Source organism: Hyperolius riggenbachi, chromosome 1 (genome assembly GCF_040937935.1).
Source record: "Hyperolius riggenbachi isolate aHypRig1 chromosome 1, aHypRig1.pri, whole genome shotgun sequence".
Classification (NCBI taxonomy): Eukaryota; Metazoa; Chordata; class Amphibia; order Anura; family Hyperoliidae; genus Hyperolius; species Hyperolius riggenbachi.
The window spans coordinates 384,304,643-384,330,317 of record NC_090646.1 but is presented as its reverse complement, the minus strand read 5'-3'; the positions used below and the strand labels follow the sequence as shown (position 1 = coordinate 384,330,317).

The following is a 25,675-nucleotide window of genomic DNA, read 5'->3' as shown; positions in this document are numbered from 1 at the left end:
ACTGTGTGCTTGAAAGAGCATAAAAATGTGGGTGCACTAAAACTGTGTGCTTGAAAGCATGTACATTTTCAGTGTAAGCCTGTAAATTTGCTACCACAAAAACAAATACTTGAAGTTGCCTTGTAAACAATATGGATCATGCAATCTGACTGAGTTGGAGCTGTTTTGCAAAGAAGAAAGGGCAAGGATTTCATTCTCTAGATGTGCAAAGCTGGTAGAGACATACCCTAAAAGACTGGCAGCTGTAATTGCAGCAAAAGGTGGTTCTACAAAGTATTGACTCGGTGCTGAATAATTACGCACACCCCACTTTGCAGTTTTTGGGGGTTTTTTTATGTTTGGAATCATATATGATTTTCGTTCCACTTCTCACGTGTACACCACTGGTCTTTCACGTGAAATTCCAATAAAATTGATTCATGTTTGTGGCAGTAATATGACAAAATGTGGAAAACTTCAAGGGGGCCGAATACTTTTGCAAACCACTGTAGATCATTTAGGTTTGATAAGTAGCGATAAAGTAATTGGCGAACCAATGGGAGGAGCATAAAATTTGAAAATTGTTCTGGGTCTTTCATTTAACTGTGATGGGAAAGTGGTCAATCCACATAAAATGAAATTGCCATGTTTCAGAACCACATTCTTTAGTCAAAAACAGCTTGATAACAAATGTCAAGGTTGGTGCACTTGTAGCACGAAGTGTGTATAGTTCCAGCTGTGGTGGCATAACTCATTGGAGTGCCAAGGTCTGTTGACTTTATTGCTCTGACAGGTGGTTATGAATGAAGGACATGGAGGCCAGTTCTTTCTTGTGTTTATTCTTCCTTCTTGCCTGTTCAGGTTAATCCAAACATACTAGGAACTGTGTCCAGCAGCACAGTATTATACCCTGTGCTATTTTTGCACATACATATTTTTTACACGTGTTAAGAGTCAGAATTCTGGCCCACCAGCACTCTTCAAGGGAACCCATCGCCCACACAGAGTGGTCCTACAATTATCAGGCTACTGCATTTCACGTCAGGGATGTTAAGCACATATGGGGTTAGTTGTTGTGGAGTCTGGGACAAGGCCTAACCCTAAAACACATTTGTAAAACTGAAAAGTATGATGTTTTGTGTTTTGAATAACAACAACAACATTCCACTGGCTGCAATCCAGTGTTATTCAATACAGATTTGTAGCTTATCTCAAGAGCAACACTGGGCCATTTTCATAGCCTGAAGAGCTGTTCCTAAAAGGAACACATTTAGGGTAATTTTCCCTCTTCCATTCCTAGGTAACATGAGTTTATTTAGAGCAGATGAAAACTGTTAAGTCTACAAATGTTTGAGCACTTAAAACAACAGGAAACTCTGTTAGTGGATTAGGCACATCTTTTCTGTATATTTTATGATCTAAGCATAAAAGTTTGCCATTGCTTTTTTTTGTAACTTCTGTACTGTTCACAAAAACTTTATACATTACTCCACATATTCCGTATATATAGTCCCCTCCCACTGAGAAAGAAATAATAAATCTGTAATACAAAGAACTTCCTCATTAGACCCTCTTTTTTCACAGATCCAACTGTGTACAGAAAGTTTGTATTTATATTCATAACGATCTTCCTTTTGCTTATCCCCACTTAATCCACAGGCCTGCAGAGATCATTTGTTTTCAGATGTTTCGATTTTTCTCCATGTTTTCTTCTAGGTTATATTTCACATCTAAAATGCTTTTTAGGCCACCAGCAAGCAAGAAAATAATTTTTCACTTTTTCACTTTTTTTGTATTTTTTTCAAATGCTGAGTGCTGAAAAGTTATTTTAAACAGAAGATGAAAAATTATCTCTTAGGAGAAAACTTTGGTGATAAATTGAACTGAATAAGAGCCATGCGTCTCACTGAAATGTGAACAGCTGCACTGTTAAGTAGGCTGGCCCAGGAGTTTGACGTGGAAGGTGAAGAGATGTGAACAGTACTGGATGTTTCTCATTACAGTATCACTGTGCTGACACTATGGAGTGTAATGAAGAAGTCATGCCACTAACTGTTCCTCAGACTATTGCTCCTACCAAAGCCTAGGTTCATTTTAGGAGGAAGCCAGTCAGCATGCCAATCTGTTTTTAGACAATAAAAAAAGTGTCCAAGAGGAAACTCTTGGGAAAACATACAATCTCTCCCTGTAAATTTGCTTTAGGACAAGAGTGCTACCAATCATCCTACCTAAATGATTGTTCAATGTACTCAGTGAAACTTTTTTTTCTTTTAAAGAGAACCTGAACTGAAAATAAAAAGTCAAAATAACCATACACAGGTCATACTTACCTCCCGTGTAGTCTACTAATCAATCTCTTTCTACTCTCCTGCATACCATTTGTCCACTGTGATCAATGAAATTCTCCGTTCTCGATTTGAAAAATGGCCATTACCCCCTAACAGCTTCCTGGTCAGCACACTGTTAAACTGTAATATCGCCCACTTGAGCCATAGGGAAACATGGACATTATCTTGCACATTCAGTTGTAACTGACAACTGCTAATATATAACTGACAGCAACTGGTATATTTCAGTTCTGACAAAATATTGTCAGAACTGGAAGGGATCACTGTAAGAAGAAAATGGTGAGCTTCTGAGAGGAACTGACAGTGAGGTTAGTATGTAATATTCATTTGCAGCTATGTGGTGTGTTTATTTTAAATCATTTTCCTCGCTTCAGGTTCCCTTTAAATGTGTTAAATATGAATTAAGGTGCCCATTAAAGGTACAATTTTTACGAACGTTTCTTTATGTCAAGAAAAAAATACTTGAATCGTAAATTAAAAAAGTTAACATTTTCTCACAATAGATTAAAAAAAATAATCATATAGTCGATCATGAATAGCCAGTTTATTGATTCGCCTGGGATTATCAATTGATTACTTCAAATTCATCAAAATTGTAATGTTGCTGAGCACCTTCCTAAAACAGAAGGTATTTGCTATTATTCAGCTTTAAATAAGCAAGCAAGGTCTCCCACAAAGCATCACTGCCAGGGCCGGGCCAAGGCAGAGGTGAGAGAGGCTCCAGCCTCGGGGCGCAGTGTAGTAGGAGGCCCACAACTCAGCCAGCTATCGATCCCCTATTGTGTTTGAAGCAGAGAGAAATAAAAAAGGGGATACATAGCAGTGACTGCAAGCCAGCTGAATATGCAAATCATACATCCAGGACCACAGTGCACTAATCCAACATGCATACAACGGTTTCAGAGTCCTTGCTCCATGGCATGACTTAAAGAGGAACTCAAGCCTAAACAAACATACTATCATTAAGTTACATTAGTTATGTTAATTAAAATAGATAGGTAATATAATCTCTTACCCACCCTGTTTTAAAAGAACAGGCAAATGTTTGATTTCCTGATGGCACCCATCTTTTTGGTTGAAAGGAGGCGACAGGGACCATGAGACACAGTTCCAACTGTCCTGTGTCCTGATCACCTCTCCCAGTTGCTAGGCAACGTGAACAACAACATAGGAATCCCATCATGCTCTGCACAGCATCAGGGAAAAAAGCCTGGGCAGTTTTCTTTGATGGGTGTAGCTTAGCTAAAAATGCAGCTAAAAATGATGCTTTGGTAAGAAAAACAAAGTTCTGATGCTGTGAAACTGTTAAAGAAACACCAAGCCTTTTCAGTTCTGCTGAGTAGATTTTTAGTCTGGAGGTTCACTTTAAGTTACAGTAGTTATGAAAATTAAAATAGATAGGTAATATATATCTCTTACCCACGCTGTTTTAAAAGAACAGGCAAATATTTTTGCTTTCATGGGGGCAGCCATTTTTTTAGTTGAAAGGAGGTGAGAGAGAGCATAAGACACAGTTCCAACTGTCCTGTGTCCTGATTCCCCCCTTCCAGGCAGATTTCTTTGATGGGGCAGAGCTTCGCTTCTGTGCAGCTAAAAATGAGGCTTGGGTAAGAAAAACATTTACCTAACACTAACTTTCACCCTATTTCCCTACACTGCCCCCACCCCTAATAACTTAACCATACCATAGACCCCAGACCTAGCTAAATACTAAATCTCACCTTAGACCTTTAACTAACTTCCTCCTTCACTTATGCCTTTACTAACTGTGACTTTAAAGTGAACCTGAACTGAGTAAAATTATTTAAAATAAAATAGTCCATCTCTTCATGGGGGGTTCTCTGGGATTTATTTATTTTCAAAAGCACTTAGTAAATGGCAGTTGCTCTGTCCAACTGACAAAAAACTGTGTAGCGAGCACAGAGGCTGGATAGCATCAGTGTTTAAACCCTTTTTATGGAATATCATTAAAAGCATAAAAGCCTTGTTGAGAATACCCTATGAAGAGATGGACTGGTCCAAAACCTGTCACTTCTGTCAGATTTCTACTACCTACTGTAAGTGACAGCAACATAGGAGAAAAGTAATTTATGGCTCATTTTACTCCGGAAAAAAACGTACTTCTTATTTGTCTATGTTTGCACATATTTTACATTTTACAATTTTTCGCCATAGAGCCCCTTTAAGGACAATGCATGCATTTTCTTTTTTACCACACCATGGGCCATATGCAATTTACTTTTTCACCTGAGTTTTCTCCTAGGTGATATTTTAAAACTTGTCAATAAAATGCCTTTTAAGCCACCAGCAAGCAAAAAAATACTCAAAATAATTTTGATAGTACTTTATACCACTTATTGATACTTTTTCCATTGCAAAGTGCTAAAAAGTTATTTTAAATCAAAGATGACATTTTTCTCTTAGGAGAAAACTCAGGTGAAAAAGTGAATTGCATATGGCCCCATGGCTGAAAATGAGAATGTTTTAGCACATGCTAACCACAGAGTACGCTAAAAATGGACGTGAAAAAAGGCACGCAAATAGTGTGAAGGCCTAAAGGTACCCACAGATGTAACACTTTGCTTGGCCAGACCAGTTGATACAGACCAAAGGCTCCATGGTCCTCCCTCACTAAATAAGCATTTGTTTTTTTTTATAAAGATTTGCATGCTGGGATGGATTCTTTCCTCCAGTCATTGGCAAAGCATTGTGTACTTATGTTGACATAAGCAAATGGTAAAAGCAGTTTCCTCTAAACCATCCATCACCTTGTTGACAATTTTCAAAGGACTTTGATGAAACAGTGTAGCCACGATATTCAGATGATTATCTGACTATTAATGTGTCTTCTCTGCTGCCTGCCATCTTTAGACTAAAGTTTATTTTAAGGTAATTTCTTATCTTTGAACCATCAATGGAGATTAACCACTTAAGCCTATCTGGACAAACGTTCTCGTCCAGATAGGCTGCGTGCACTCCTGTGGGTCGCGCGCGCTCCCGCCACCGGCCGTTAGCCGAGCGATCAATGAATGGGATTATGTATCCCATTCATTGATCAAAGCACCCCGCAGAAAAACCGACAACCTCTAATCAGAGGCTATGTTTTTTCTGAGTTACAAAAAGTTTCCTGTCCTCATACGATCACGCTTCCAGGACTTTTTCACTGTGGCCATCTTGTGGCCAAATAGTAAAACTACACCCACATCCATTTCTTAATAAATAGCTAATTTTAAATGTAAAAAAATGTGTTTACCTCCCACACCAAAAATGACCCACATAACATTTTTAATGAAAAAAAAATTACAATAAAAAAAAAACAACATAAATAGTTACCTAAGGGTCTGAACTTTTTAAATATGCATGTCAAATGAGTATATTAATATAATTGTTTTAATTATGGGCTTGTAAATAGTGATGGACGCAAATTACAAAAATGCACCTTTATTTCCAAATAAAATATCGGCGCCATACATTGTGATAGGGACATAATTTAAATGGTGTAATAAGCGGGACAAATGCGCAAATAAAATACATAGGTTTTAATTACGGTAGCATGTATTAATTTCAAACTATAATAGACAAAAACTGAGAAATAATGATTTTTTTTCCATTTCTTTCTTAATATTCCTATTAAAATGGATTTAGAATAAATTAATTCTTAGCAAAAAATATCACCCAAAGAAAGCCTAATTGGTGGCAGAAAAAACAAGATATAGATCAATTCATTGTGATGAGTAGTGATAAAGTTATTGGCAAATGAATGGGAGGTGAAAGTTGCTCAGATGTAAAAAAATAAACAACCCTACAACATACTACTTAAAGGAGTTATCAGGCAAAAAATAATAAAACAAGCGCTACTTACCCGGGGCTTCCTCCAGCCCAAAGCTCCCAGCATGTCCCTCGACGCAGCTCTACATGCAGCCGTTTGCCGCAGCTCCGTCCCGGACCCCGGCGATGACGTCAGGCTGACCTCCAGGAGCTTGGGGCTGGAGGAAGCCCCGGGTAAGTAGTGGTCGTTTTATTAATTTTTGCCTGATAACGCCTTTAAGTGGTTAAAGGGAACCTAAACTGAGAAGGATATGGATTTTTCCTTTAAAAATAATACCAGTTGCCTGACACCCCTGCTGATCCTGTGTCTCTTTTAGCCACAGCCCCTGAACAGGCATGCAGATCAGGTGCTCTGACTGAAGTCAGACTTAATTAGCTGCATGCGTGTAATTCGGCCACTACTGCTGCAAAAGAGATCATCAGGAGTGCCAAGCAACTGGTATTGTTTAAAAGGAAACATCCATATACCTCTCAGTTAAGGTTCCCTTTAATGCATCTGACACTTCCCACCTTGTGTAAACTGATACTGTGACAGCAATGTTGATTGCTTATACTGAATAGGCATTCAGATTGCACCTCTTATATAAGGTGCCCATCTGACTCGCTGCATGACTTCTTTATAAATCTTCTCAATACTGGTACATCAAAGAGTAGGGATACTTGTTGACATCCACCTATTATAAACCAAACACCAGCTTCTCAAAAATAAAATCTTAATTTGAATCGGTTATTGCAACAGTAACAATGCTGCAAACAACAGTCCGAGACAGGAAAAGTCAATAAAGTGACATACCTTGGGGGACATGCCTCTAAATTGCAGGTTTTAAGTAGAGGAGGAGGGCGCCTAATGGCGACGCATAGCTTTTCATCCACTGATGCTCCTGTCTGCTTGTTTAAGCATATCACTATGGCTTCTTGTACACCTGCAGAAATAAAATTGCCTTTTTAATAAACAACCAGGAAAAAGACAGATATAAGGACAAAATACAAAACTAGTCTAAAAGAAAAACTACGGCTATACATAAAATCCATCATGAGACCTACTTGCGTACTCAATGACAAAACACTACATACAATCTTGTATATATCTGCCTCCCATAGTTAACTATCAACAGCTTTATGTCTGGGAGATATATACATAGCACTGATACATGAGGTTCCTTGTAGAAGATGGACATGGTAATGACTTGTACATTTACCATGCCTTTTCTTTTATGAATTTGCTTAAAGTGAACCTAGGTGAGAGTGATATGGATGTTGCCATATTTATTTCCTTTTACAGAGAGTCTAAAGCCAAAATAATTACTTCTTTTTACTGGCTGTTTATGTTAATCAATATGAGCAGTGCTGAAATGCCGCATTCCCATGGTAGAACGGGGTCTTTATACCCCCAAAATCCCTGGGGCAAAAATCGGGGAGCTCTTCCTAGCAGAGGCAGAGCTTTGCACTGTAGCTCTGCCTCTACTGGAGTCATTCTCTGCCGATTGCTGCCTCTCCCCGCTCCTCTCAGTCTTCTGTCACTGAGAGGGGCAGGGAGAGGCGGAGATCCGCTGAGATTGACTCCAGTAGAGGCAGAGCTACAGCACAAAGCTCTGCTTCCCCCGGGGAGCAAAATCCACAACCTGGAAAGTCGTGGAATTTTTCCCCGGGATTTGGGGGGTATGAAGACCTCATTCTGCCGCGGGAATGCGTTTCAGCACTGCTCATATTGCTTAACATAAATAGCCAGTAAAAAGAAGTATTTTTAAAGGTTTCAGACTCTCTTTAAAGAGGCATAGGCACCCGTATGCGGACATATGGCCGCATAGGGGTGCTATTTTGGCTGGGAACGTGTAGTATCAGCCGCGTTCCCCAGCCTGACGGGTCCTGACGGCGAAACCGGAAGTGGCCGCCAGCGGGACCCAGAGCATCAGAGCGACTCGTCGTGGGCACCGATCAGCTGCAGGGGGCTGAGGTAAGCCCCAGGTGAGTAAAACTCAATTTTTTTTTCTCACTTAAGGTTCACTTTAAGCAATGCCAGTTTCCTGGCAGCCCTGCTGATCAATTTGGGAGCAGTAGTGTTTGAATAACACCAGAAACAAGCATGCAGCTAAACTTGTCAGATCTGACAATATTGTCAGGAACACCTGATCTGCTGCATGCTTGTTCAGGGTCTATGGCTGAAAGAATTAGAGGAAGAGGATCAGCAGAACAGCAAGGCAACTGGTATTGCTTAAAAGGAAGTAAAATGGCAGCCTCCATATCACTCTCACCTCAGGTTAATTTTAAGTGCCCAGAGGGAAAACTTATGTTAAATTATAGGTTTTGTTGTTGCTTTTTGGCAGTCTAGATTAACCTGAACTAAGTTACACATTTTTAGCCGATAAGAATTTTTAAACTGTTTATATTGTACCTTAAGCTTGTCATTTATACTCTCTATATAACTCATGTCGAATTCACACTTTTTTTATTTGAATATAACTAGGTAAATTATAAATGCATACATGTGGTGAAACAATAAAATGCTGTAATGCTTATAAAAAAACAAAACCAGAAGAATACATATGAATACAGTAAAAATGCATCACTTGAGCAATATCATACCAGCTTGGCATCAGTTAAATGAATCCCAGTGTGTGGGATAGTGAGCAAGGAGCAACAAGAGAGCGTGTAAGTTTCTATATTTCACCTATTTTTGGCAGTCAAGGCACATAAACCAAAGCAAAGCCAAGCTGAAGGGAAACACTCCAGTGCCAAAAAGCCTCTAAAAACGTCACCAGATTCCATAACGGACCAGTCTCAAGGATGGTAATTTAATGCAGGATGCAATGTGTGCTTGAAAGAAAAATGACATTTCGACATTTATATGTTTGGTTTTAATCAGCAGGATATTTACTTACTTGAAGGGGGAAGTTGGGAGCAGCAAGACTTTCAACATTGGCTGTAGTGCTACTAGGTTCCTTTCAACAAGCAGCCAGAGATGAAAATTTGCTGCTGAACTGTGTGTATATTCAGGTGACGGACCCTACGGTAGATATTCATGATCCTTTGTGAATGTTGGCAATGAGAAACTTGACAAATCTCATTAAAAACTTAGATTTTTTTTTCTATACAGGCTTATTGTAGAAAACAAAGCAAGGAGGGCCAACATCTCCAGCTGTCACTGGAGAACAACGCACATCAATCGTGTGTAGCGTCTCCATCTGGCACACACTGCCAACACTGCGGCCCAACAATACTCCAAGATCACACGTTGACAACACATGATAAATACACAGACTGTGGTCATATTTTGTTTTATTCTGGCAGCAGCCATAAAAGAGAACATTTATCAGCAGCATTTGATGCATATCGGATTTCCAAGAAATCCTCAGCTTGGCTTCCTTCTCACACTGTGTGAATCTCTAAGAAACTGTTCTACAACTAGAGGGGACATGAGTAAGATTTGTCTGTATTGTGAATGGTGTCTTTGTCATCTACAGACAAATTAGTATGTGGCTAGTGAAACAGAATATATGCTTGCAGCTCTTTTGTTCAGCACACTATTTATGATGCTGATGATGTGGCCACCCATAGGGCTCAGGACTTTAATCAGAGGGCTTTAGAGAAACCTATGAACTCAAGTAAGGAAATGTGCGAGGTTTCCATCGCCAAAAGATCATTTTCACCATAAAAAAGGTTTAACTACCGCAAGCATCTTTGTTAAGCAGGAGACAAGACAAGCCTCTGAATCCGAGGTGGAGGGGGCCAAACCTTCTGCAAGATACACTTTCACTAAAACAACTAGATCTGTCAACCGCACAGTGGAGAAAGCAATTTTATACACAGATGCAATATTCATGTGAATGTAAATTCAGAAGCACAAAAGGACTCATTTATCAATAGCAACAATGTTTGCCAAAACAAGGACCCTCCAGTTGTCATTTTACTTTCAGACATTTCACATACATAAAAGGCAAGAACTGTGCTAAGTGCATTATGGACCATGATGAATGGTGAACCCTAGCCATCCGTTGTGGATTAAAGTACATTTGTCCTCAAATAAAACCTATTGAGCTAAAGTAACCAAACAACAGCAGACACCAAGAGGTATTTCCACATGCTTTTAATTGCCCTCTTTAGTACCCACAGCCCTACAGCATTCAGTATACAAACGTATTCTTCTACTTTGAAAAGTCTAGAGATCTGACACGCCTCTTACAATGTGATCCGCTGTATTGGTTAAAAAAGCTGAAGGGATGGTAGAGCTCTGTATTCAGTAATGGAGGCTGCAGTTTTCAAACTGAGGTCCCTGGGGTTCTCCATAAAAAAAAGAGTTATGTGCAGCCTTGACATGGTGCCTAATTTTTACTGGAAGACTTGGACAGGTTTATCTTAAGCCACTTTGCACATTATCATTGCACTCTGCACTGTCTTATTAAAAAGACTTGCAGGCATAAACTGTCTAAAGGGATGTGGCATGATTCTCATAAATCAGCTTTATGGTTATGGGAACACAGTATTCCAGTTACAAAATTCCATATGTTACCAGGCATCATCACACATTCTTACTTTATCAAGTGGCTGAGCTGCGTAGAGAGCAGGCCAACTGTGTGTAGCTGTTTATGGCTTCCAAAACATACAGGGCAGTTCTTGGTTTGGAAGATGGCCTTAGAAATATTTGAACAAAGAAATATAGTTTTTGATCAGTTGACAATACTTTTTGATTAGCACAGGCCCAGGCAGAAAATAATCGTTTTTATTTACATGTTTAAGCTCAGAAGCAAGATAGACTTTGATGTGTTGTAGTTTGCATAACAATGCATAATTTAAAAAGCAAAAAGCATTTTTCTGTTTAATGTTACATTGGAAGATGTATGGCTGTTTAATACTCCTGTAGAATGTTGTTATTTAGGCATCATTTACTTTAGCATTTGAAGTCCTACCTATGTCTGCTTTCTTAAAGCATAATTCCATGTTCTTTTTTCTTTTTAAATTGTACCCGCGGCGACATGTGACATGATGAGATAAACATGTTTATGTACAGTGCAAAACATAATAACTAGGCTGCTTTTTTTAATGTTGCTGCCTAAAAGTGTTAATTTTCAGGCATACAAGTGACAGCTTCTGTCTTGTCGGGATGTTGTCGGGAAAATAGTTAACCTCACTAATAAGCAATCTACAGCCATAAATGTTTTCTTGACAGAATACAACTACTGAGGGCAGGGGAGAAATGGAAACAGGTCAATAGTTCATTTTAACTCTGGGACACTTAAAAGACTGCCATTGTGCAGAGACAATAAAACATTTAATCTACCTTTTAAATATAAAATAAAACCATGAGAATTTAAAAAAAAATAATTTTTAAGATTAGGAGGATAAAAACAATTGTTTATCTCATCAGTTTATTTTCACCTCGCATCCATATTAACCATTACTGCCACCCAAATGTGAGCCTCACGTCCGCAGTAGGTTCTGCTGCAGCAGCAGGGCGTGAGGCTCAGGTCTGTGCAGTTTGCAGGGCTGTGCGCGTGATTGTACTGGCAGAAGCGCGTGCTCGCGATGGTCATGGCATCGGGGGGATTGGTGGCAGAGGACAGATCCGTGCACCAATCCGTGCATGTCCGCTGAGAATGATCACTTTTTTTATTCAAAAACAGTGATCATTCTCGATAAGTGCCGCCGCGCTGCCTCTGCTCGCTCGTTTCCACTGCCGATCGATAGATTAATGACTGAGAACTTTGTTTTCATTCATACATCTCCCCTCTGGGCTACTGTGATCGCAGGCATGAATGAGTTGCCTGGGTAGCTTCCGAAATAACACTGTAACGCATTACTTCCTATTAAGCGTACTTATTGTACGTTTATAGGAAGTAATGCGCAAGGACATCTTGTGGCCAAATAGTAAAATTACACCTACATACATTAGGGACTAAAACTTTTTTTTAAGATGTATGTCAAGAGGGTATATTATTATTATGGGCATGTGATTTGTGATGGATGTAAAACTTAAAAAAATGCACCTTTATTTCCAAATAAAATATTGTCCCCATAAATTGTACTAGGGATATATTTTAAATGTTGCAATAACCAGAACAAATTGGCAAATAAAATGTGTGGCTTTTATCCACAGTAGAACATTTTTATTTTAAAACTATAAAGGCCGAAAAACTGGGAAATAATGAATTGTTTCCATGTTTTTCTTATTCTTCCTATTAAGATGCATTTAGATTAAAATAATTCTTAGCATAATGTACCACCCAAAGAAAGCCTAATTGGTGGTGGAAAAAACAAGGTATAGATCATTTATTTGTGATAAGTAGTGATCAAGTTTTTGTGGAATGAATGGGAGGAGTGCGGAAGTGAAATCAACCCGCGGGCTGAAATGTTTTAACTATACCATCCATCTCTAACAAACAAAGTAACTCTAAACTTCCTCACATGTTCACCTCTGATGATCTTCATCTTGGGGGTCTTGGGACCAAACCATCCAGCTGTATTTGGAGTTAACAAATTCCAGGGATACTTTGGCTCTGTTCGCACTTTCCTATCTTTCCCACTACAATCCCCTGTACCATATCTTAAGAATCTCTGTGTTACTCTGACATTACTGTGTTCCTTGCAATATTGCATCACTGCAACCATGTAACCTTGCTATTTTATACACAATATTTCAGCGCTCACAAACTAATTTCAAAACTCATAAACTTAAAGAGGAGCTGTTAGGTATAAGGTCTCAGAGAAAATAAACACATATATCAGTAGCTAAAGATTAGCAGTACTTACATTACATATGCATTTCACTGTCCACGTTTGTACTTCACAGAATTTTTATATAGTATATGCAGAGATTGATGCTCCTGACAGCTCATGGCAGGTTCCATGTTTTTCTGTCAAATGTGTCGTCATGTCCTGCCTGCTTCCTGATCACAGAAAAGTTCGTGCTGAATAACACAGTGTGCAGTGAATATGAATGAGCCATGTGGCTGGAACAATAGCTGACTCCTGCAGTGTACTCTGCCCGGAGATTTATCAGTGCTACGCGCTGGACTGATTACAAGCTGCTGTAACGTCTCATTAGCAGCCGAGGGGAGGGCCCCAGAATGCTTTGCAGTATAGTATGCGGCTTGCGTCCTCTTAGGTCTAACAGCTTTTCTGATAAGAACACATCAAAGGTAAGAGAGATTTTTATCTTCAATAATGCCTTTATGGCTTCCTTCTAAACTGTTTAACACAGGAGAATAGAGGTTTAAATTAGCTTCTGCAGCCTGACAGTTACTCTTTAAGGAGAGTCCAAATAGTATATGATGCAGTGCGCTTTCCAGCTAGCTATGCGTCTAGTATAGTACAAAGTAAATAATCAGGAATCCAAAAAGCTGGGTTTAGCCCTGTTTTAAACAGAGGAGAGACACAGACAGGAGGTCTGTGTCTCTCCTCTGTTTAACCACTTAACGACCAGCTAACGCCCATAGGCGTCAGCAGGTCTTAAGTTGGTTACCATGGAAACGGCCGCTCGATCGAGCGGCCTTTCCATGTCAGTTCACGGAGGGTGTCTCTGTGTACAGCCGGAGAGCCGCCGATCACGGCTCGCCGGCAAAATGTAAACACGCGGGGAAGAAATCCCCGCTGTTTACATCATACGACGCTGCTGCGCAGCAGCGCCGTAAGGCAGATCGGCGATCCCCGGCCTCTGATTGGCTGGAGATCGCCGGCATATGATAGGCTGAAGCCTATCCTACAATGCGCAGGACGGATATCCGTCCTGCGCCGCTCACAGGGGGAGGGAGAGGGACGGAGCACCAAAAACGCTGCGGAGGGGGGCTTTGAAGAGCCCCCCCCCCCCGCAAAGAGCAGCAAGCAGGCGGCGATCCCCGGCCTCTGATTGGCTGGGGATCGCCGGCATATGATAGGCTGAAGCCTATCCTACAATGCGCAGGACGGATATCCGTCCTGCGCCGCTCACAGGGGGAGGGAGAGGGACGGAGCGCCAAAAACGCTGCGGAGGGGGGCTTTGAAGAGCCCCCCCCCCGCAAAGAGCAGCAAGCAGGCGGCGATCAGACCCCCCCAGGAGGACATCCCCCTAGTGGGGAAAAAAGGGGGTAAGTCTGATCGCCCTGGCTCTATCCTGATCTATGCTGCAGGCTGGAGAGTCCACGCAGCACAGATCAGGCAAACCTCCCCTGGTCCTTAAGAGGGCTAAACCCAGCTTTTTGGATTCCTGATTGGAATTACAAAATTAACCCCTTAAATTCTGCTGACTGTTGTTGATCTGCGTACATCTTTGGCAGAAAAAAACTTTCAGAAATGTTGAAAGCAGAAGAATGGAGCAAGAAGAGAAGATGAAAGAAAATCCCATGCAATCCAGAAAAGAAGAAACAAAGAAACTATCAAGAAGATATCAACTGATACAAATAAACACTATATTAAAGTTTGAAAACTGCCTATAACGTGGATGTTACACAAAGCTGAAGTCTGTTGGAGAGTGGCAGAGAGGCTCGGGGGTGGCCAATACCCCAAAAGTGACAACGAGCCCGGTTGGCCGCAACATCCGGTGAGTCAGATCATAAAGGGGGGGGGGGGGGGATGCAGTCAGCTACCTTCCTGTAAAATTGTGTGTGCATATCAGCTGAATTGATTGCAGGATATAAATGTTGGACTATATACACCTTTAAGGACTGGTTCACACTAGTTGCATTCAGTGCTGTGTTACCCTTTATCTTTATTTACATGTAACCTTGCTATACAGGGTGGGAAAAGGTGCCCCAGTGTGAGTTTAAAGTACCAATTTGGGAGATAATAAGGAACAGTCTTTAACCTCGATATGGAGGTTAAAGAGTGATTTATTGGCCACCAAAAACGTGTTTCTCTGGTTTCACCCGCATTTTCAGGTTAATGACACAGTGGTCCATATGCAATTCCCTTTTTCTCTTGAGTTTTCTCCTATGTGATATTTTTAAACTCATGAATAAAATGTCTTTTAAGCCTCCAGAAGGCAAGATAATGCTCAAAATAATTTTGATAGTACCTTTTCACCTACTTTTTGGTACAGTTTTAGTTGAAAAGTGCTGTAAGGTTATTTAAAATCAAAGATTAAAAATGATCTCCTAGGAGAAAACGCAGGTGAAAAAGAGAATTCCATATGTCTCTAATCTCTGTAGCATGGATAAGGTGCCCCTTTACCCTTTTTAGAAATGGCAATCCTTACCCATTCTACAGAGATTAACTGCTTGCCGACCGCGTCACTCCGACGGGCGTGGCCGCGGCGGCAGCCCCAGGACCGCCTAACGCCGATCAGCGTAAAGTCCTGGGGCAGCAGTTCGCAGTTCGTGCATCTCCTGCTTGAGGGGCGGACCTTCAGTCTCCAACCGCCGTGTTTACATCAGTACAGCGCTGCGATCAGCAGCAGCGCTGTACTGGGGACAGCCGTGTGACATGGCTGTCCCCCTAGGGGACTTAGAAGTGATCGGCGGTGATAGGCTGAAGTCTATCACAGCCGATAGCTGCGATAGGCTGGCGGGGGGAGGCGAAATCTTTAAAGAAATAGGGTTTTTTATGTAAAAAAAAAAAACTAAAATATTTATAAAAATAAATAAATAAACATGGGGGAGCGATCAGACCCCACCAACAGAAAGCTCTGTTGGTGGGAAGAAAAAGGGGGGGGGGGGAAATCACTTGTGTGCTGTGTGGTGCGGCCCTGCAGCTTGGCCTTAAAGCTGCAATGGCCAATTTTGCATAAAATGGCCTGGTCACTAGGGGGGTTTAACACTGCAGTCCTCAAGAGGTTAAAGACATGGGCCCATATGTAATTCACTTTTTCTACTTCGTTTTCTCCAAGTTGATATTTTCACACCTTGTCAATAAAATGCCTTTTAAACCCCTAGCAAGCAAGAAAATACACAAAATTATTTTAATAGTACCGTATATACTCGGCTATAAGTCGAGAAAATTAGGACTGACTCACAGGTTAAAAGTGGGGGGGTCGCCTTATACACGAGTCCGTCCTAAATCTCTCCACTTACAGCCAACATTGGGGGGGGGGGGGGGCTGCCTCCCTTTCTCCCCCTCCCAGCAGTGTTGAAGCTGTTAGCTTCTTTGTCTCCTTCCTCCCACCCACCACAACCTAAATAGTGTGTACCTCTGTCTCCGTTTCCCCCTCCCCCGGTAATACAATGTAGTGTGCCCAAACACCATCCCATCCCTCACCACTCTAGCGCTGCTTTCTCCTGCGTAATACAATGTAGTGCACCCGAGCATGGAAGTCCCGTCCCTTTCCACGCTAGCCCTGCAGCCCCTCAAATCCTCTTCTCACGATGGTCTGCATCGTGTACGTCGATGCCACATGACATCGGGAATGGAAGGTACGCCATGCAGTCCAGCGTGAGCAGAGGATGCGAGAGAATGCACCGCTAGAGTAGTGAGGGACGGGACTTCCGTGTTCGTCCGCATTACATTGTATTACATGAGAGGATGCAGCGCTAGAGTAGTGAGGGACGGGACTTCCGTGTACATCCGCATTACATTGTATTACGTAAGGGATTAAGAGGATGCAGAGCTAAAGTGGTGAGCAACAGGACATCCATTGTTGTGGTGGGTGGGAGAAAGGAGCCAAGGAAGCTAACAGCTTTAGTGTTGCGGGGTGGGGGGTTTACAGGGGTTTACAGGGGGAGGGGGTGGCAAAGAGATGCAGAACCACTTTAGGTGTGACTTATATCCGAGTATATACGGTACTTTTACTACTACTTTAAAATAATTTTTCAGCATTTAACAATTGAAAAAGCATTAAAAGAGAAGATTAAACATTATCACCAAGGAGAGAAGGTGATTTGCATATGGGCCAGTGTGTTATTAATCTAAAGAAGGTTAATAACACCTCCTGTATAGTCTTGTCCGCCTCTTAAAGGGACTCCGAGCAGTGCAGAAACTATGGAAAGATGCATACCATTTTGAAGCTCTCTTTCTCCTCTTTCCAACGATATATAAACCGCCACCCTACGCCTTTTAGTTTTCACTATTTTTGCGATCGAATTCGCGGCCGCCGCTATTTCGATTGCGAAAATATTGAAAACTAAAAGGTGTAAGGCGGTAGTTTTGTATATCGTTGGAAAGAAGAGACAGAGAGCTTCAAAATGGTATGCATCTTTCCATAGTTTCTGCACTGCTCGGAGTCCCTTTAACCACTTGAGGACCGCCCCCAGCCGATGGGCGGCGGCAAAGACTGGGCCTAAACAACCGCAATACGCCCATCGGCGGGGGCGGTGGCCGGCGTGGTTATGCGGCGATCGCGTCATTCGTGACGCGATCAGCCACCGGCGACTGGCTCCGCCCCCTCGCGCTGTAACCCGCCGGCCGTTTGGAAGTGCCGGCGGGTTACTAGCACCCGGATCGCCGCATGACATGCGTATAATAGGCTTTGTAATGTATACAAAGCCTATTATACAGGCTGCCTCCTGCCCTGGTGGTCCCAGTGTCTGAGGGACCACCAGGGCAGGCTGCAGCCACCCTAGTCTGCACTCAAGCACACTGATTTCCCCCCCTGCCCCCTGATCGCCCACAGCACCCCTCAGACCCCCCCCGCCCACACCCCAGACCACTGTTTGCACCCAGTCATCCCCCTAATCACCCATCAATCACTCCGTCACTATCTGTCAACGCTATTTTTTTAACCCTAAACTGCCCCCTGCTCCCTCCTGATCACCCCCCCACCCCTCAGATTCTCCCCAGACCCCCCCCCCCCATGTACTGTATGCCTCTATCCCCCCTGTAATAACCCACTGATCACCTGTCAATCACCTGTCAATCACCCATCAATCACCCCCTGTCACTGCCACCCATCAATCAGCCCCTAACCTGCCCCTTGCGGGCAATCTGATCGCCCACTCACACCAATAGATCGCCCGCAGATCAGACATCAGATCACCTCCCAAGTGCAGTGTTTACATCTGTTCTGTCCTCTAAACACCCACTAATTACCCATCAATCACCTATCAATCACCCCCTATCACCCCCTGTCACTGTTACCCATCAGATTAGACCTTAATCTGCCCCTTGCGGGCACCCAATCACCCGCCCACACGCTCAGATTGCCCTCAGACCCCCCTTATCAATTCGCCAGTGCAATATTTACATCTGTTCTACCCTGTAATAACCCACTGATCACCTGTCAATCACCTATCAATCACCCATCAATCACCCCCTATCACTGCCAGGCATTATTCGCCCCCTGTCACTGCCACCCATCAATCAGCCCCTAACCTGCCCCTTGCGGGCAATCTGATCACCCACCCACACCAACAGATCACCCACAGATCCGACATCAGATCACCTCCCAAGTACAGTGTTAACATCTGTTCTCTCCTCTAAACACCCATTAATTACCCATCAATCACCCCCTATCACCACCTGTCACTGTTACCCATCAGATTAGACCCTAATCTGCCCCTTGCGGGCACCCAATCACCCACCCACACGCTCAGATTGCCCTCAGACCCCCCCTTATCAATTCGCCAGTGCATTATTTACATCTGTTCTTCCCTGTAATAACCCACTGATCACCTGTCAATCACCCATCAATCAGCCCCTGTCACTGCCACCCATCAATCAGCCCCTAACCTGCCCCTTGCAGGCAATCTGATCACCCACCCACACCAATAGATCGCCCGCAGATCCGAAGTCAGATCACCTCCCAAGTGCAGTGTTTACATCTGTTCTCTACCCTAAACACCCACTAATTACCTATCAATCACCACCTATCACCACCTGTCACTGTTACCCATCAAATTAGACCCTAATCTGCCCCTTGCGGGCCCCCAATCACCCGCCCACATGCTCAGATTGCCCTCAGACCCCCCCCCCCTAATCAATTCGCCAGTGTATTATTTACATCTGTTCTTCCCTGTAATAACCCACTGATCATCTGTCAATCACCTGTCAATCACCCCCTGTCACTGCCACCCATCAATCACCCCCTGTCACTGCCACCCATCAATCAGCCCCTAACCTGCCCCTTGCGGGCAATCTGATCACCCACCCAAACCATCAGATTGCCCCAGACCTACCCTCAGATCACCTCCAAAGTGCATTGTTTACATCTGTTCTGCCATCTAATCACCCACTGATCACCCATCAATCACCCATCAATCAGCCCCTGTCACTGATAGCCATCAGATTAGACCCCTATCTGCCCCTAGGGCACTCAATCACCCGCCCACACCCTCAGAACGCCCTCAGACCCCAGCCCTGATCACCTCGCCAGTGCATTGCTTGCATCTATTTCCCCCCTCTAATCACCTTGAGACACCCATCAATCACCTCCTGTCACCACCTGTCACCCCCTAGCACACCTACCCATCAGATCAGGCCCTAATTTTCCCCGTGTGGGCTCCTGATCACTCGGCCAAACCCTCAGATCCCCCTCAGACCCCCTTCCGATCACCTCCCCAGTGCATTGATTGCATCTATTTTTCCCCTTTAACCACCCCCTGAGACACCCATCAATCACCTCCTGTCATCCCCCTAGCACTCCTATCCATCAGATCAGGCCCAATACAACCTGTCATCTAAGAGGCCACCCTGCTTATGACCGGTTCCACAAAATTTGCCCCCTCATAGACCACCTGTCATCAAAATTTGCAGATGCTTATACCCCTGAACAGTCATTTTGAGAAATTTGGTTTCCAGACTACTCACGGTTTTGGGCCCGTAAAATGCCAGGGCAGTATAGGAACCCCACAAGTGACCCCTTTTTAGAAAAAAGACACCCCAAGGTATTCTGTTGGCAAAAATTAGCGGAAATTGATTTTTTATTGTTTTTTTCACAAAGTGTCATTTTTCACTAACTTGTGACAAAAAATAAAATCTTCTATGAACTCACCATACACCTAACGGAATACCTTGTGGTGTCCTCTTTCTAAAATGGGGTCACTTGTGGGGTTCCTATGCTGCCCTGGCATTTTAGGGGCCCTAAACCGTGATGAGTAGTCTAGAAAACAAATACCTCAAAATGACCTGTGAATAGGACGTTGGGCCCCTTAGCGCACCTAGGCTGCAAAAAAGTGTCACACATGTGGTATCGCCGTACTCAGGAGAAGTAGTATAATGTGTTTTGTGGTGTATTTTTACACATACCCATGCTGGGTGGGAGAAATCTCTCTGTAAATGGACAATTGTGTGTAAAAAAAAGCAAACAATTGTCATTTACAGAGATATTTCTCCCACCCAGCATGGTTATATGTAAAAATACACCACAAAACACATTATACTACTTCTCCTGAGTACGGCGATACCACATGTGACACTTTTTTGCAGCCTAACTGTGCTAAGGGGCCCAAAGTCCAATGAGTACCTTTAGGATTTCCCAGGTCATTTTGCAACATTTGGTTTCAAGACTACTCCTCATGGTTTAGGGCCCCTAAAATGCCAGGGCAGTATAGGAACCCCATAAATGACCCTATTTTAGAAAGAAGACACCCAAAGATATTCCGTTAGGAGTATGGTGAGTTCATAGAAGATTTTATTTTTTGTCACAAGTTAGCGGAAAATGACACTTTGTGAAAAAGAACAATTAAAATCAATTTCCGTTAACTTGTGACAAAAAAAAATCTTCTATGAACTCACCATACTCATAACGGAATACCCTGGGGTGTCTTCTTTGTAAAATGGGGTCATTTGTGGGGTTCCTATACTGCCCTGGCATTTTAGGGGCCCTAAACCGTGAGGAGTAGTCTTGAAACCAAATGTCGCAAAATGACCTGTGAAATCCTAAAGGTACTCATTGGACTTTGGGCCCCTTAGCGCAGTTAGGGTGCAAAAAAGTGCCACACATGTGGTATCGCCGTACTCAGGAGACGTAGTATAATGTGTTTTGGGGTGTATTTTTACACATACTCATGCTGAGTGGGAGAAATATCTCTGTAAATGGACAATTGTGTGTAAAAAAAATCAAAAAATTGTCATTTACAGAGATATTTCTCCCACCCAGCATGGGTATGTGTAAAAATACACCCCAAAACACATTATACTACTTCTCCTGAGTACGGCAATACCACATGTGTGGCACTTTTTTGCAGCCTAACTGCGCTAAGGGGCCCAAAGTCCAATGAGCATCTTTAGGCTTTACAGGGGTGCTTACAATTAGGCACCCCCCAAAATGCCAGGACAGTGAACACACCCCACAAATGACCCCGTTTTGGAAAGTAGACACTTTAAGGTATTCAGAGAAGAGCATTGTGAGTCGGTGGCAGATTTCATTTTTTTTTTTGTCGCAAGTTAGAAGAAATGGAAACTTTTTTTTTTTTTTGGTCACAAAGTGTCATTTTCCACTAACTTGTGACAAAAAATAAAATCTTCTATGAACTCACCATGCCTCTCACTGAATACTTTGGGATGTCTTCTTTCCAAAATGGGGTCATTTGGGGGGTATTTATACTATCCTGGAATTTTAGCACCTCATGAAACATTCCAATTAAAACCCACAGTATTACAGCGCTAAGTGGAACAATGGTAGTAGGGTGGTGCGCGCTATATACAGTTACCAGTCCAGTATAAGAGACCTTGCAGAAGCAAGTCGACCCTTTTGGATGTATGGACTGAGCACAAGCTATTTGTTGAAATAACCTCATGAAACATGACAGGTGGTTAGAAAAGTCAAAATGGGAAAATTCACTTTTTGCACCATAGTTTGTAAACGCTATAACTTTTACCCAATCCAATAAATATACACTGAATGGGCTTTTTTTTTTATCAAAGACAAGTAGCATAATAACTTTCACGCTCAAATGTATAGGAAATTTTACTTTATTTGAAAAATGTCAGCACAGAAAGTTAAAAAAGTCATTTTTTTGACAAAATTCATTCTTTTTTGATGAATATAATAAAAACTAAAACTCGCAGCAGCAATCAAATAGCACCAAAAGAAAGCTGTATTAGTGACAAGAAAAGGAGGTAAAATTCATTTAGGTGGTAGGTTGTATGACCGAGCAATAAACCATGAAAGCTGCAGTGGTCTGAATGGAAAAAAAAGGCTCTGGTCCTTAAGGGGCGAAAAGACTGTGGTCCTCAAGTGGTTAAAGAGGAACGCCAGTGAAAACAATGTATTAAAAAAAAGTGCTGCATTTTTACAATAATTATGTATAAATGATTTAGTCTGTGTTTGCTCATTGTAAAATCTTTCTTCTCCCCGATTTACATTCGGACATTTATTACATGGTGACATTTTTACTGTGGGCAGGTTATGTAGCTGCTGCTAGCTCTTTTGGCTCTTAGAGACAGATGTAAACCGCTAATTCCTGTCTGTGAACCTTGTTACATTGTAACAAACTGCCAAAAGTACCGCAGTCCCAGAGCTTCTTGTGGGAGGGGTTTCCGCACAAAATCAGTCATACAGCGCCCCCTGATGGTCTGTTTGTGAAAAGCAATATATTTCTCATGTAAAAGGGGGTATCAGCTACTGATTGGGATAAAGTTCAATTCTTGGTTGGAGTTTCTCTTTAAGGGTTATCCCTGCAACCGATGTCCAGTGGTTTTAGTGAACCCTTTTGATTGGAGTGCGACTCAAGTCCAGAAGAGGAGAGGAGTGAAGACGATTTTCTCCACATGCTCTAAACAGTGGTTGCCTAAAAGCAACCTATGTTTGTAAGTAGCATTACTGTGGATTTTCTATTTTGTGAAAATACTACACTATTGGTGCTCCTGGTCTGTTTCTCTGCCCTTTTCTTCTTTCTGGTCACTGGAGTTCCACACTGACCTCGTCATACCAGACACCCCCTTACTACATGTAACCTTGCTATTTAATATACTGGAGAAAGGTCTGTGTCTGTAACAGCTTCTCCTCCCCTTCAATTAACTATGTAGGAGAAGATAATGGCTTCAATTCATCAAAGGGTGTTCGATAACAAAATCCCAGTCCTTAAAATACCGCATTCGGTATTTTACACTTCACTGTGCTAATTTATCAATATTTTCACATGTGTGGTAGAGGTTCGTTAAGTTACCGAAGTACTACGGCTTCAGTTCATCAAAGGCTGTTAGATAACAGCAGAGTGGTGCAGAGCAGCTTGGAATGTCTCCGTGTTGTTACAAGCTGATAACAATAGAAGGCATCCAGACATCCCTTTACATGTAAACGTGTTATATTTACTGTTACTTATACTGCCTCTGCTGCTCTGAATCTGTCCATCAGTGTTTCTTAACATTTTACTTATTTGCCACAACGTAGATAAACTTCCTGGAGACATTACAAATGCCATGCTTGGTGATTTCACCACTTGCATCTTTGCATATTCAAACAGGGACTCAAAGGGTTAAACCACCGAAGGACATCTGGGGATATCTTTTGTCCCTTTCTCTCTGCTCACTGCCTGGGGGGTCTGGAAGCTTGTGTGGAGAAGCCTGTGTGACCTATCAGGGGCACTTGCAGGAGAACAGGGGCTGTTTCTATTGGCTGCCTGCTCCTGTTAATCATGAAAACATTCACACAGAAGGCTTTCGAAGCCTGTAAGGACAGGGGAGAGCTGGAGATAAACACCGAATGTGCTAGCAAATGTGGTAACCTTGATGAATTAACATTTACTGACATTTGCTGACATGTGTTGAGCACAAGTCGGTAATTTATCTCATTGCTCTGTGATTTCAGCTTCTCATTCGGTAACAGCTTTGATGAATTAACATTTTCTTAAGTGCTCCGTTAACTCAGCTGTTTTCAGCATTACCGAATGCGGTAATGCTTGATGAATTGAAGCCAATGTGCTATCTGGGAGAATAATGCTGCAGCCCAACTTAACCAACTTCAGAGAAAATATGATTAACAAGCCTGCGTTATTCACACTGCTATAGAGAAGCCAGAAGATGATATTACACAGAGCCTGATATAACAAGAGGCAAAACAAGCAAAGAAAAAAGACAAACTGCCCTCCTTGAGAATTTATTTTCTTCAGTCTGCAGCAACTAAAGGTTGTCCTAAGTAATGCAGTTGGCACTGAAGGGTCTAACAGCATAATACCCCTGTATGCTGTTAGACCCTTTAGTGACAACTGCATTACTCAGGACAACCTTTAGTTGCTGCAGACTGAAGAAAAGAAATTCTCAAGGAGGGCAGTTTGTCTTTTTTCTTTGCTTATTTTGCCTCTCGTTACTGAATATCAGGCCCTGTGTACTATTTAGAGAGTCCTTTGATGCCTAAGTAAGGATGATACACACTCATAAAACTGTCAGATATCAAAGTTTCTTTTGAGAATATACCAAAGAAAGTATTTTTTTTTTTTTTTAAATGACAATTTCACAAAAAGAGAGAGAAATTGTTAACAGCTCTGTTCTCAAAAACTGCATCAGACTGATACTATGCAGACATTTTCAGTGACAATTTAGTAACAGTGGAAACTACCGCCTTAGACAAAGAATACTTCATTTTATAAGGTCTACACATGCTTGTTTAGGAGAGGTTTACTTTTCTATATACTGTAAATGCACATGTATTTGCGTGCAGGTTTATGTATTTTATAAAAATGTGTGCATTTTACTGTACAGTATCTCAACAACATAAAAAAATGAACTACTTTCTAAGATTATCAAAGTCCAGTGAAATTAACAGGAATTACTGTACTGATTATTTTCAACAGGTTAGAACTGATCCATATCCTCTTGGCCAAGCTACCTGCTAAACATTTTGCCTGTCAACAAGTTTTGAATAACACCTTTAAAATTCTTTCAAATTAGTTTTTATCCACTGCATCACACTAGCCCAACATCTGCCTTTTCCTCTTGCCACTTGAAGCAAATAGAATATTTAAGAAAACTGACAGATAATGAGAAGACTAAAGAGGGTGGGAGTGATCATAGGGGAAGTGACAAATTCTATGTGGATCTAAAGCCTTCCAACTAAGCAGAATCCAGCAATGTTTCTATCTAACAGAATGGCATAATTGTTACACGATATTTGATGACAGCATTGGGAAATTGTGAAAGTAACAGCAGGCTAAATTACTAACTAGTTCCTTCTGGTTGCTACCTCTGCAAGGTGAAAGGTTATATGTGAGACGATCCAATTTCATCTCACGAGACAGTAAAAACAATAAAATTACCTTGAATGGTCTCACTGCTTTGGCTATAATGAGAACAAAAAGATTATTCACGTAGAACAGTATGAACTGTGTCTACATACATATTTTTTTAAGCTTTCATCATAAAAATTGTTTAATGGAAATGTGTTTTTGGTAGACTTTGCCCAGATGAGCAAAGGAGGTCAGTTCAGTTTTACTGAATGTAAATTTTGTTAGATGCCAACTGTCACAATTCTTTATTGCCTTTTTTGACGTATACCCTGGGATATGGGCAGCAAGGTGACTATGTGGTTAGTACTCTTACCTTGCAGGTCTAGGGTAATGGGCTTCAAATCCCTCTACAGATACTAACTGAGCAAAGCATGCTTTCTACATGGCTACATAAGCTTCTGCTGGGTTCTCCAGGTTCTTCCAATATCCCAAAAACAACAAGGGAAAAAATGCATAGAATGTTACTTTCTTTTATGTACCGATTTCTGTACCAGTAACAAAGGGAAGGATGGGAATTCA

At 41.9% G+C, this 25,675-nt stretch overlaps 1 protein-coding gene across 6 annotated transcripts in view; it reads right to left on the bottom strand.

Moving 5' to 3' along the window:
* The window catches only part of ADAMTSL1 (ADAMTS like 1), a 529,495-nt gene that overhangs the window by 226,023 nt on the left and 277,797 nt on the right, over positions 1-25,675 (bottom strand). For all 6 annotated transcript variants that reach the window (XR_011020540.1, XR_011020539.1, XM_068234383.1 and 3 more), the window contains one exon: positions 6,949-7,078. Coding sequence is in view for 4 of the 6 variants with exons in the window: in XM_068234383.1 (XP_068090484.1) it covers positions 6,949-7,078 (130 nt within the window). In the remaining 2 variants the exon portion in view is untranslated. The remainder of the gene's footprint in view (positions 1-6,948; positions 7,079-25,675) is intronic.